Source organism: Pteropus medius, unplaced genomic scaffold (genome assembly GCF_902729225.1).
Source record: "Pteropus medius unplaced genomic scaffold, Ma_sr-lr_union100, whole genome shotgun sequence".
Classification (NCBI taxonomy): Eukaryota; Metazoa; Chordata; class Mammalia; order Chiroptera; family Pteropodidae; genus Pteropus; species Pteropus medius.
The window spans coordinates 31,408,896-31,423,500 of record NW_024354502.1 but is presented as its reverse complement, the minus strand read 5'-3'; the positions used below and the strand labels follow the sequence as shown (position 1 = coordinate 31,423,500).

The 14,605-nt window shown below is 33.1% G+C and overlaps 1 protein-coding gene across 2 annotated transcripts in view; it reads right to left on the bottom strand.

Moving 5' to 3' along the window:
• Window positions 1-14,605, bottom strand: part of HOOK3 (hook microtubule tethering protein 3) — an 82,189-nt gene that overhangs the window by 15,465 nt on the left and 52,119 nt on the right. Inside the window, exons 14-18 of one of the 2 annotated variants that reach the window (XM_039853642.1) lie at window positions 13,556-13,625; window positions 10,813-10,953; window positions 6,472-6,559; window positions 4,156-4,161; window positions 2,655-2,689 (exon numbers count right to left, since the gene is read on the bottom strand). In XM_039853642.1, coding sequence (XP_039709576.1) covers window positions 2,655-2,689; window positions 4,156-4,161; window positions 6,472-6,559; window positions 10,813-10,953; window positions 13,556-13,625 — 340 coding nt within the window. The remainder of the gene's footprint in view (window positions 1-2,654; window positions 2,690-4,155; window positions 4,162-6,471; window positions 6,560-10,812; window positions 10,954-13,555; window positions 13,626-14,605) is intronic. The other variant, XM_039853643.1, reaches the window with a different exon arrangement.

Sequence of the window (14,605 nt, the reverse complement as noted above, 5' to 3'; positions counted from 1 at the left end):
TTATATTCTAATACAAATGTAAAAAAAAATAATGAACTGAAGTTTTTTCTTGGTGTTCATATAAAATATGTAATTCTCCCTATGTAATATTTAGTGTTGCACTCTGTAATATGAGAGGGAAAAAAGGCTGCCAAAATTGAGAAATACAGAAAAAAAGCACTTTATTTTTTCTTTCTCATCTTTTCAATGCATAATACATTAATACATTTTCCTTTTTCAATAATTTCTTTGAGCGTGACACACATACGCACACACACACAAATAAATGGATAAGGCTTAAAGAATAAGAAAAACAAAGCCCAGTGAAGAAACAGATTAAGAAAGAGAAATCCCAGAACCACGTGTCCCTATCCCCTTCCTATAGGTAACCAAAATTCAGAATTTTAATCATTTTCATGATTTTTGCAATGGGTTTTTCTATGTATTCCTAAATAATATATTGCTTAATTTTGCCCAATTTTTACTTTATACATTACTTATACTGTATGTATTGTTCTGTGACTTCCATCTTTTACTTAACATTCTGTTCTTGAGATTCATCTATGTTGTTGTTAGCCCTAGTTTACACATTTTTACCGCTGTACAGTGTTCTATTGTTTAAATATACTTCATTCTATCTATCATTTTACAATTGGTAGTATTTGTATTGCTTCTACTTCTCTGTGATTACAAACAATGTTTGTCCATACTTGTATATGTCTCCTGGTACACATGGACAGCAGCATCTCTAGGAATCTAGGGTATATACAGGGGAGAAAAACTGAGGGTCACACAATATGTGCATGTTCAAGTTTACTAAGTAAACTGCAGTGGATGAGAATTACAACACTGCCAAACATGATTGGCAATATATATGTCTGATTCTTAAATTTTACACATTTGGTGTGTGTAAACGACAATGATTTCCATCGTCGTTTTAAGTCTGCATGCGAAAGATCATCATTGGAAATGCCTATGGACCCTGCTGTGGGTTGACCTGTATCTCCCAAAAAGATATGGTGAAGTCCTAATCCCTGGTACCTATGACTGTGACATTTGGAAGTAGGGTTTTTACAGATGTGATTAGTTAAGATGAAGTCATACTGGATCAGGTTGGGCCCTAAATCCAATGATTGGTGTCCTTATAAGAAGGCCATGAGAAGACACAGGCACACGGAGAGAAGAACGCCATGTGAAGATGAAGATAGAGACTGGAGCAATGCATCTACAAGCCAAGGAACACCAAGGATTGCTGGAAGGTACCAGGAGCTAGAGAGGGGCATGGAACAGATTCTCCCTTAAAACTTCCGGGAGGAACCAATCCCGCTGACACCTTGATTTCAGACTCCTGGCCTCAAGAAGAATAAAATCCTATTGTTTTTAGCCACCCAGTTTATGGTAATTTGTTATAGCATCCACAAGAAATGAATACAGGCCTAATCTACACTGATAATTCTTTTTGATGACGACTTTATCATGTAAATGACTGAACACAAAAATAGTCAGACTGTTTTATGAAACAACAGGTATTCTATTTTTTGCAGTAAAGTAATGGGAAATGAAAAAAACGACAGAATTCAGTACTAAATTCTGACTCTAGGTAATCTCATAATAGTGAGAAGGTAACATTTTCTGTTCTAATACATTAAAAACCTGCCCACTGTTAGACCTGCCAGCAAGGGTCGATTGTGAGGAATATCTCATTCCCCACATTTGAAAAAAGAAAAAAATTAACATGACGTAAACTGTCAGACTATAGAACTTCTTTTTAATCTTCGTAGAACAAGTCAAAATTATTTCTGCAGTACTGAAGATATTTGGTTTACCATAATGTAACATTATAACATTCCAACAGACTAGCAATTCATGGCCACCCTATACTCAGTGTTTGTAAGGAGAGAGTTTTGCTAGATAGGAATGATTAAATTTGTTACTGGGTGGGAGAAAAAGCATGAAATATTCCTAACACTGTCAACCTCAGCTAAAGATAAAGATGGGTTAAGATTTCTTCTTCATGAGAAAACAAATGTAATATTTTAAAATTTATTTCATTATTTAGATTAAAAAGTCATGTTCAGATGTCTGTAATTCAAGGAAATATTTGAAAATCTGCTACTTATAAGCTACATAATACTTTAAAAATTTTACTTAAAAAGGATGACTCAGTTGGCCATCCTCTAGAGATAGCAAACTATAGCCTGTGGGCCAAATTCAGCCTGCTACTTGTTTTTATATATAAAGTTTTATTGGCACACAGTCACAATATTAGCTTATGTACTATCTAAGGCTGCCTGCCTTTAAACTACAACTACAGAGGTAAGTGGTTATGACACACACCATGGCTTGCAAAGCCTAAAGTAATTACAATCTGGCCCTTTACAAAAAAAGGTTTCTGACTCCTGATCTCGAGTGTCTCAAACTCTTCACTATAAGTACTATCATGAAGATATAAAACCCTGGAATCTCATCTGAAAACAGTTCTAAAGCAGTCACTGTTCTGATTTGAGGATCTTGAGTGGATAAGAAATGTTAGACACCTTTAATATCTCTTACAATGTTCTGTACCTTCAAGGGACACCCACGCCACTGCCCAGACACTCTATAATCACCTAACGTAAAACAGTTATGTTTCACTAGATAATATATCAATGAGCCTCAACAGCTTTTATACTTACAGATGTTCTTCAAGCTTCTTTTTTAGAAGAACTGACTGAAAATGGAAAATAAAAAAAATGTATTATTTGACATTTTTATTAATAAATTATTTTCTAAAAATTAAGAGCATAGCAGTAACTAGCTCTGTGTGAGCCCTCTGTAATCTCTCTGATCGAAGAGCTCAAAACACATAATATACCCAAGTTTATTTTTCTTTGATAAGAGAGAGAGCAGCCTGTGACAGGAATCAGTATTAAATACTCAGAAACTGCATATCTTAATTCTCTATTTATAGTTAGGGGAATGAATAAAAAAGCCACTTATGTAGAAACCTAATATTCCTGGGCTCAATAGGCAGGTAGAACTCTAACAATAATAAGTGTCCCTATGACACTTTTTATAGTCTTTTCCTTGCATCATGATAAAGTCTGGGATCAATTTCCATAAATACTGATTTAATCAGTGATTTATAAATGTGCACAGGTTGCAAAAAATTTCTGTGATAGTACGGGAACATGAAGGATGGTATATGCACAGAATGTAACGTGCTGGAGAATGTAGCTTTGACTGGGTATTTAAAAAAAAGGGAGGTCTCCTGAAAAGCAGATTAGAACTAACCTAAAAATAATCATAAAGAAGTGTAGCATTCTATATAGGACCTCTAGGTTTTGTATTAAACTTAACATACATATAATTAGTGAATTCTATGAAACATTTCATTTTGAGACAAATGGTTACATAATTAAGTCAGTCGAACCCAATTAATACAGCCTAATAAAACAAGTAGTTCAATCAATCAATAGCAATGATAAGTGGAAAAAACTTACACTAAGTTCTTTGATTTTCAGTCACCTGATTCAATAATGATCATCATAACTGTTTATTCAAATCCATTCTAACACAGCTCTGGAAGATTTCAAATTCGCTTTTTTCCTCAAAATGTTAACTACAACTAGATCAGTGGACCACAATGTACTCTATCACTGCTTTCCCCAAACATAAAAAAAAATAATAATAACCCGACTAACTTTTGATCATTGCTTGTTTCTTCTTTAGTATAGAGGGTAAAATGAAAATACTTTCTAAATAACTTAACTTAGATTTTGCACTTATGTTTTGATTAGGCTCCGCAAAATTAATGTTGTAGAGCTAATACATAGTAAAATATATGTTATCTGAAATAATACATAATAGTGACTTAATGAATGGTTAATATGCCAGGCACTGCACTAAAGCTTGTCATATAAATTGCCTCATGTTAACCTCTCAACACTGAGTAATTTTAGTCTATAGTTAAGGAAGGTGAGGCCAGGGAGACACTCGGTAGCTTTCCAGTGACAGATATCCTTTAAGTATCTTAACTGTAAAGTATGTAAACCTATAAGGCAAGTAATATTGGTATACTCATTTTGCATAAAATTCTCATAATTAAAAATTTTAATATCATCAACTATGATGGCAGATAAGACATCAATAGAAAAATTGCTCAATATATAGAAATGAATAGGAAGCCATACTTACAATAGCCTTGAGCAGAAACCATGCCAAGAGACAGAGAGGACATATTAGTATGAAGCATACACAGCAGCCAATAGAAGGAACGATTTAGTAATTCATGAACAGAAGTAAAAGATATGCATTTTTTTTTTTCAAAAATGTACATTTTTCTTTCTTCTATGGTCTCCTCATCCTGTCTTGTTCTCTGGAGTTTTATACACTGTGGCTAGCTCAAATTATCCATATGACTGGATATAACAATGCTTTTCTGCTTCCATGCTAAAAATAAATAACATAAGAATAATAATAAAAATGTGTAAACCATCCTACTCTGACTTAAGGTCACATGAAAGGATTGTGCTTTTGTAACAGAAATAGGTAGAAATTATGTTGTTCTTCAGAGGGGACCAATTCCATTTGACAGACTGTTCTACATATTACATATTCCTGAGTTGCAACACTGTAGATTAGCGGAAGAGAGAAGACAAAAACATCAAAAATCTGCTGGAGTAAAGATCCACATATCCTGTACCACACTATTTCTCTAAAACATTTTGAGGCATATCATCAGAATAAGAAAAGTTTCTAACTGAAGCTTTTCTCTATGTAGAAAAGAGCTCTGACAATTTCCAAGAATTTAGAGCAAGATATTTCACTGGCATCTGGTCAGTCAAATAAACTAATCTATGCAAATAGTACTTGACAGGGCTGGCATTTCACTTCTGAAATAAGTTTGCTCAAGGTAATGGAACACAGCATATTTAATTAGATTTGATTACTACAATGATAACTAACCAAGTTATGCAAAATTATTTTTTACAGAATTCCTTTAATGCATATTTTAACATAATTGAATCGAATATAATGGTTATTGCAGCATGAAGGTTGAGCTGATGCTGATGTTTCAGTTTTTACTTCCTGTGTGCCACACGACTTTCCCCTCCAGAGCACAACTAATCAACAAAAAGTGTCCTCGGAGTTTCAGAGACCAAAATGAAGTTTACATTTACCTCAGTTTAAGGGACCTAGCGATTTCACTGAACTAAGAAATATTACCCACTTTGGTTCATCTCTAAGATAGTCTTAGTTAGGCTTACTAATATTTTAATACATTAATGGTGGTTTTGCTTCACCTCTTTGTGATTTAGCATTCTGGATAAAAGCATTTTAAAAAGTAAACCACAACACTTCAAACTAGTTCCATTTTGACAAGGGAATAAGGCTGTTTAAATGTTGGTGACAATTTTAGGAACTAGAAATCAAAATCTAAGAACTACCAACATTTCAATTAAAAGATAAACTAAAACCAGTGATCTTAGAAAGAAGAGCATGCTGACAATATAAGCTACATGTATACTTAAGAAACTCATAAAATTAGCTCACTGATGTTTAAGAAGCTCATAAAATTAGGTCATTGAAGAGCTTTTTATATCTACTAGTCTGAGGGTTTAAGTAATATACTAGTTTAACTCCCTTTCTTTGGCTCTTTTTTTTTTTTTATACTCTCTGAAGGGTGGATGAAACTGGACCTATCCATAGTTTTGATGCAGATCCCCAAAATAACTCTAACAATGGAAACAACCAACAGGCTTATACTCAAAGGCCAGAGTTTATAGCAAATTACATGGGCAACAGAAAAATAAAGAAGAAAAGAAACCCAACTGGCTGAAGCAAAGATTGGTCACTAAAACTGACTACTGTACTATGTGCTACATAAGCACTGTGATAGACGGTGAGCATGAGGAGGTGAAGGAACGCCTAGTTCCTGGCTCTACACATTTACTATACTCCAGATCTGAGTGTGCCAGTCCCGCAAGCAGGGCTGAGACAGATATACAGAGTGCTAAGGAAATATAAAAACAGTCAGTGAACTTATATTTGAGTGTGTATTGGGGTTGCAAGAGCAATTCAGAATTTAAAGATGATGGGATTCTAGGGATGATATTATTTTCTTAAATATCAATTTTACATCAAAAATTTCTACTTGAACACGCTAAGTTTCCACCAGCATTTTTTTTTTTTTTTTGGCCACAGGAAAAAATTCTATACTTTGAATACTGAATTGAGCACATGTAAAACATAAAGCCTCATTAATTCTTAGCTAAGAACTACAAATAAACTTCTAATTCCCAGCAGAGTAAATCTGAAAGAGACAATAAAGTACTGCCTGGCCCTTTTTATAAGGAATGTTAGAAAAAGGAAAATACTTGTTTCTTTTATATAACCCATATAATTATAAATTATTTTGATAGTGACCATCAAATAAAAAAAAAATAAAGTTACAGCTTTTGTTAACATTGTGAAACTGTTGGACCACGGTTGGTATATATTAAAACTTACATCTTCTGCTTTTGATCCTTGGTCCTGTAAAGATTTTTGCAATTCTTCCACTTGTGACTGTACTTCCAGGAGTCTTTGATTCACCAGCCTAGAAATCAAATGTATATTAATTTTCCAAATTCTGACTTAACTTCTGCCTTTTTCCTTAGGTTATCATATTGGTTAGAGAAACAGTATAAGTAGCAAAACAAAACCTAATGTTTTATAGTAGTAGCAGCTCACTCTGATTATTTTCATATTGCTTGAAATTTCTATGATTATTTCAAACATAGTGTTTTGTGGACACATTTTGTCGAACTGATGTACCTACAACTATTTATCTAAAATTCACTTCATGTTTATTCAAACTATGTGTCAGCACTATGCTTACACTAGCGTTAAAAGATCTCTGCACTCAGGGAAATTAGTGGGCAGGCAAAATATAAACAAATAAAATACGAGATAAATACTTCAACATAGTGCACAGGTGTATACAAAAGGATGATGACTGCTCAAAGAACTGTACCTGATTGTGTAAAGCAGTTAAGGATAGGCCTGACTTAAACTGAGACTAGGACAATAAATAAAATACTTACTTGATTAAGGGTAAAAACGGAATTCAAGACAGAGAATTCAGCATGTCCAAGGTGTGCAGAAAAATGAGAGGGTACAGTGAGTTCAGCAATGGTATTGCTGAAGAATAAACTGTGAAGGGTAAGACTGGATGGAGATGAAAGCAGAGGAAAAAGAGCGGTTGAGTACAAACTTATGTGAAATGCAAAAGAATTTGTAACTTATCCTATAATCTGGCCTAAAATTTGGCTAGAACTGGAATAACCCAGCCAGCCTTTAATAATGCTGATAACTAGAACTTGGTCTAGGTCACTATGATATAACATTCAGTAGACAAGTTTAGTTCCTAGGTCTTGGGTAATGCTGAGGATTGCAAGAAGGGAGAAACATGATCAGATGGTATTTTAGAAAGATCACACTGGTTTGAATGGAAGATATTATTAAAAAGGTCAAAGAGCAGGAATGAAGACTGAGAAGAGCTAGTATAGCAATTACCAAATATGCCTGAAATAGAAGGGATCAGAAGAGGAAATGTATTGCAAATGCAAAAGAACACAAGAAATAAAAAAATAACACTTAGGATATTGACTAGGAAGAACGTGAAGAAGAGCGGAGGTGGAACAAAGATGGTCTGTGGCAGGTCATCAACCACAAGGTTGAAGGAGAAACTTCACTCAGAGAATAATCAGAGAACTGGGAGAAATAAGAGAGAAGTGTTACTGAAATTAAAAGAAAAAGTTTAAGGGGGAAATGATCAATAACAATGAATACAGAGTCTCCTCATCTCTCAATGAGGAATGATAGAGTCTTGACTGGCTATTTAACAGATGACTGGTTATTTCAGTAAGAAATACTTTAGTGAAATGGTAGTGTAAAAGCCAGCCTGCCCCAAATTAAGGATATAACAGCTAGAAAGTTTAATAAAATATTTTTTTTTACTCAGTAAGTATAAGAAATTCTGATCCTAAACCTAGGTTTATAATTTAGTGAGAATTATAGCAAAAATGCAATTAAATCTATAACTGATGTTTTTCATATCAAGAATTAGAAAATCTAGTTTTTCAATATTAAAAGAATTATCTGAAAAATCTATATTCAACATGGAGAGGTACATAAACACATTACTAGTGACACTGTAACTTTTAATCTTTTCAGAAAGCGATACGAATATATATATCAAACCATAAGACTATTTCAACTATTCATCAATAAATATTGTAAGCCTACTGAGTGGAGGCCATTGTAAATGTCATAAAGCATAATCAGTCCAAACCAGGATACTCCCTGGAAAGATTTGAAAGCAACTCAAAAGCCCGGTAATGGGGAATGGACAAGCAAATATAGTAATAATACAACTGTACGAAGTATGAAGCATGCGCACGTACATACACACACACAAAGTATGAAGTTATACTAATATATGTAAATATATATGAAAAAAGTTCATCTACAAAATAAATTAGGATTATAATGCTTACCTCAAGGAGTTGTTCAGAAGATTAAGTGAGATACAATACAAAGTGTGTCTAGCACATGCCTGCATACAACAGGTACTCTATAAATGTCTCTACCTTCTTTCTCCTCCTTCAGGAGTTCAGTTAGTTAACACTTGAATCAAGTCTAATTACATATACTGTCAAGGGGGTGTAGAGAGAGGGCAAGCATGAGATCAACATGTACTCTGAGAGATAAGGCAAAAGAATCACTCACATATGCTTTGAGAAAGCTCCCTGAGCAATTCTGACATGGCTCTACTCTCAATGCTTAATGCCTCTCCTACTATTGTTTGAGGGTCAGCATATATTACAGATTAAAAAATGCTAACTTATTGGGAAAACTAATTGGAAAGGACTCTGGATATTTACTACAAACCCTTCCTTCTAACATATAATATATGGGTGGTGAGCGAATTGTATTTAAGGTCGCACCATTAAAAGACTCAGCGGGACTAAAACTGAGGTTTCCTGGTTCTAGGCCACGGCTGTAAACTACTAAGAGATTAAGTTAGAGAAAAGGTAATGTAAATACTGAAAAAACTCAGAACAAATTTAGGGTAATTTACTTAAGAGAAGAGCATCCTGTGAGAAGAAGACAGGTAAAAATAAATGTTTTACAAACATGGCAGAAGATAAATTGGCAAGCAAGGGGATATGGGTTAGGTAGAGGCTTTGGAGGCAGGTAGCCTGGGTCTGAGCCCAAATTCCCTTCATTTGTAAAACTTTAATAAAGTAAGACAACACATTTTAAATACTTAGTATGATGTTTGGAACAGACAGGAGCTTAATAAATTTTAGCTACTATAATTATTGTTACAGATCACAGATAGCTATAATCTAAAGGTAAGTTATCATCTGTGTTGTAATTTAAGACACAAACACAATACTAAGTTGTAAACAGCTGTAAATAACATAGAGACTTGAGAAGTAATGAGTCATCTACACACGAGTACTTATAAATAACAATTAGCTGTTCTGTTTCTATGACAAAAGAGAAATAGCTGTAAAGCCTGTGAGAAACAATGCAAAGCATTACAAAAAAATGTTGTGGGTACTGATTCACTAAAGAAAATTAGGGTAGAGAGAAGGGTTTCCTGGCTAAGATGACTAAAATATAGCCAGGAGGTAAAGGATAAGGAAGATGAACAAAAGATACTCTCACCATGAGGACTGCATGACTGCCAGCTGTTTTCTACAATTCCTCTCACTCTCCCTTCTCATTTTCCACTTTTTTCTACGAATTTTTAAAAATATTCATTCTCTATGCTCTTAAAAATTGACATACAAATTTTCTCCTTAGGTTTATGCTAAATTATGTTCTAATCATCACCCTGGTGTTTATACTGTTTGCTGATTCTATCTCAGTAGCTTTAAAAATTAGAGCTAAAGGAAGAAGGGTGAGGTACATAAAATTGTCATAACAATTTTGACTCACAAGATTGACTCACACATTCTCACATTGATTTGGAAATGCCAAATCAATCAGGAGTAATAAACAAAGAATCTAAAATATCAGGCAAATTATGAAACTATTAATAAAAATGTCAAATCCCTCAAAATGACAGAATACCACAGCACTAAGAAAAAGAAAAGACACCATGTTTAGTATCTAAAAAACATGTCCAAAGAGGAAAAGAACCAAAAGATTGTCACAACAAAACATAAAAGTAACCCTTGCTGGAGTAAGCTACTGCTTTTAAAGTAGATTTGAATGACTGCATAATGCAAAACACTGAAAACTTATAAACAGAAAGTGATTTTCTTGTTAAATTTGCAGATTCTAAATTCTCAAAATAATTGAATTATTCACAGGATGAATGATTTCCTTTTAGGGTCACAAGAAATAAGTTTTTTTTAAAAAAAGTTCTGTTAATTCAATGATGATGGGTCCTATTTTCTTCATACCCATCGATCCTTTGAAACATTAGTTTATAAAAACAGGATAAACTTTATTAAATTTGAGAACAATCATGAATTAAATTGTAGTGAGAGACTGTGAATTATGGTCATTTTTTTTATTCCTCTAGTTTTAATTAATGATTAGAAAGAAAAAATGGTAGGGCTTTGGCATCATTTTGCTTAAAGAAATAAACAAGGGAATATTATTACAAAGAGGCACAATACTCTTTGGCAAGTCTGTCCATAAATGGAGAGAAATGGATTAAAGGACTCTTAAAAGGAAATGGAATAACATATTATTACTTTTTAAAACAATTCACACCTTTAAGGAATCAAAATCGAGGCAAACAGAGAAAACCTGCAGCTAAATGAAGCTGCCTCCATACACTCCTACCTATTCTCTGTCTCCAGTTCATTCTTGCGTAGATTTGCATCATCTAGAAGGCTCTGCAATAGGGCAATTTTTTCATTGTCTGAACCCTCTTGGTTAAGTTTTAACATCTTATTCTCATGCTGAAGACGAATAAGTTTCTCCCTAAATGAGCAAAAGAAAAACTGATTATCTGGTACATTAATACAATAGTTATCAAAATCCAAAATACATATTTTCAGATTTAATATATAGAACAGGAATAAAAAAGTACCCACAAAGAATGTAACTGGCTAGGGCATTACATTTGTCTTTAAGTATTTTCTTTTTAGAATGAATAATCTGAAAATAACAAACTCTCTAAATATCATGATTTGTAATGAAAGAGATTCCAAAATCCTATTTCCTTTCTTATTTAAATACTTAAGCTATGAATGCATTTATATATTTGTTCTTTAGTTCTCATCAAAAAATGATCTCTAATGTTATGCTCTTAAATTACTAATCACTTGGTGGCAAGCTATAATATTCAGTGAAGAATGCCTTCAAGATATGCTGTCCATCCATTCCTATAGGTATGTAAAATTTTATTTTTGTAACAAGTCAGGTTATCAGAGCTAAGTTATTGGACTACATTGTTTTGGGCTCCTTGGGTTATGCCAAAAGCTTACATTGAGTGATGTTAAAAGCAACAGCCACATAAAACTTGCCACTCCATTTACTACAGGGATGATATAATGGAATATTAATTCATCTTAAGATATAATTGAAGATCTACTTGTTGCAAATATAATTGATTCTTCACATAGGATCATCTTTAGAGGGCCTTAAGAAGATATTCATACCAGATACTATGAAAAGTTGTGCTTCTTATGGAAAAAGGAAAAACAAAAACAAAATAAACACACACACAAAACAGTCTGCTCTTATTTTGTAAACACCATGAGTCTTATAAAGTATTTTTACTTTTGTCGTTGAAAAATGAAAGTCGAAATTTGTAGCCCAACTCAAGTAATTATATAGAATTGGATATATTTTGTATATAAACAACGATGACTAACATTTTTCATTTACGAAGTAAAACATGCTCATTGTAGGGGGGAAAAAGGTTAAATGAGAAGAAAATAGAAACCCTCCATAACCCTATGGTACAAAATAATTACTAATGAAATAGAGCCTTCTAATTCTATGCATGTATACACCTGTGCAAACACTTTTACAAAGTGAATCACACAGTACATGTTACATTGATATCTGCTATTTACACTTAAATTTTCACGATCTTTTCATATCATTATTATACTTTAATATTTTAAATGACATTAAAATACATAGATGAATCGTTATATATTGACTCAATATCCAATTATTGGACATTCAGATCACCAATTTTGAGCTTTAACATGTTACTAATGATCAATTTTATAAATATACCTTGGTTATTTCCTTAGTATTAATTTCACAATATATATGTGTATCACATCATTATGTTGCATATCTAAAACTAATACAATTAATGTCAATTATATCTCAACTATTAAAAAATTAATTAATTTTAAGTTGTACCATTTTACTTTTTACTCCTAGTTTATGAGGTTTTCAATTTCTTCATTCCCTTAACATCAGAAAAACATTATAGCTTAAATAATTTTTGCCCATTGTCTATAACATGCTGCAAATTTTCATCCCTTTTACCATTTCATTATCTTGATATCTCTTCTGAACACAGAGCATATTTTAATTTGTATTGAGTCATATTCGAAAAAGCCATTTTATTTGTTAAATCTTTTTATCATTGTTCTCTTCCTCAATTTAAAAATCTGACTGTTTTACCTACAAGCTTCCTTAGTTTTTTTTTAATATAACCATTTATTTATGAATATTTATAAATAATGCGTGTTCACTCATTCAACAAATTTATTGGTCCAATATAAGGTATTAGATGGCCAAAAAGTAAAAGGTATACAAAGTGCTTCCAGAGTTGGTGTTACATTATACTCCTTTTTTTTGTTCTTCTCAAATACATGGCAACAACAATCAATGTTGTCTTCATTTATTCAACAAGTATTTAAATGCTTATTGTAAGTTTCATAGTTTATAAAACTCTTACACAACCATTATATTTAATACCCCCAAGGATTTCATAAAGAATCAAGATGTCAATTTAGAAAAGGGATAAAGAGGCCCAAAGAACATAAAGAGCAATATTCAGGTTATTTTCCCTCTGTTGGACACTTGTTGCCTCCTTGACAAGTTTTCATTCTTATATATAAAGCCAGGTATACAGTGAAATAATTGGAATTTTTTAAATGCTATGACTAAATAAAAATATAACATACTATTGAGGAAAGAGTAGTAAAGATGGGGAGATATTTCCTCCTATCTACTGTATTGTATCTTTCTCATACCATTCTACGTAATTAATAGATAAGTCTTAGTGACTAATTATTTTGCATGCTGATGGCTAAATATAACCTTTGTCTTTGTGCCAAGTGGTATTACTGCTAAATGTCTGCTAAGAATACCCAAGCAGAGATATACACAGTTGCTGTGTATGTGTGAAATACTGTCCTATTAAAATGAGACTGAGTCTCTTGGGCCAGGTGGAAAACACTTCCAACTTTCTGAAATCATGGACATTTAATATTGAGTTCATGTTGAAAGTGTTAGTAATAAAGAATAAGGAAATGATCCTCTTTATACTGTAGAGGAGTATTTTCTCCAGGAATATAGTGCAGTGTCACTGTGCACTTTATGATCTCCTTACCTGATTTCAGGTGTAACAATCTCTGCTGCCAGACTATCTGAAGATTCCTGACTTCCCAGAGGCATTAACCCTATAAATATATGAAAATGAATGTGAGGTTAGGAGAGAACATGACTATTTCCTTTAATTTCTATATTAAATTCTACTTTGAGCATTAATTTTAATAGCTAAAATCTTTGTTTTAGTTAAGTTAAACAAGGGTCTCCAACCCCTGGGCTGTGGACCAGTACCGACCCATGGCCTGTTAAGAACTGGGCCACGCAGCAGGAGGTAAGTGGCAGGCCAGCGAGTGAAGCATCATTGTATTTGCAGCTGCTCCCCAGCGCTAGCATCATTGCCTCAGCTGCACCTCAGATCATCAAGCATTAGATTCTCATAGGAGCACCAGTCCCTGATGCCAAAAAGGTTGGAGACCACTGAAGTAAAAAACCATTTCGCAATTGCTTTACATTATTATTATTATTATTATTCATTTTAACTATTTTTAAGTGTATAATTGAGTGGCAGTTAATACTTCACTATGTTGTAGAACAATCCCTTCATCTATTTCTAAACCTCATCACCAAAAACATAAATTCTGTAACCATTAAGCAATAACTCCCCATTTCTTTCTACCTTAACCCCTTGTAAACTTTATGTCTTAATGAAGTTGGCCGTTCTAGATATCTCATATAAGTAGAATCATACCAGTATTCGTCCTTTTGTTTCTGCTTATGTCACTTAACACAATGTTTTGAAAATTCATCCATGCAGCATTTATCAGAACTTCATTCCTTTTTATGGCTAAAAAAATATTTCATTGTATGTATACACCATATTTTCTTTAACCATTCATCTGTCGACAGATATTCAGGTTGTTGCTACATTTTGGCTACTATAAATAATGCTACTATGAACATTGGTATCTGGTTGAGTCCTTGCTTTGAATTCTTTTGGGTACATATTTTTAAGAAAGGAATTGCCGAGTTGTATAGTAATTTCATGTTTAACTTTTTAAGAAACCACCAAATTCTTCCACAGTGGCTGCCCCATTTTACATTTCCATCAGCA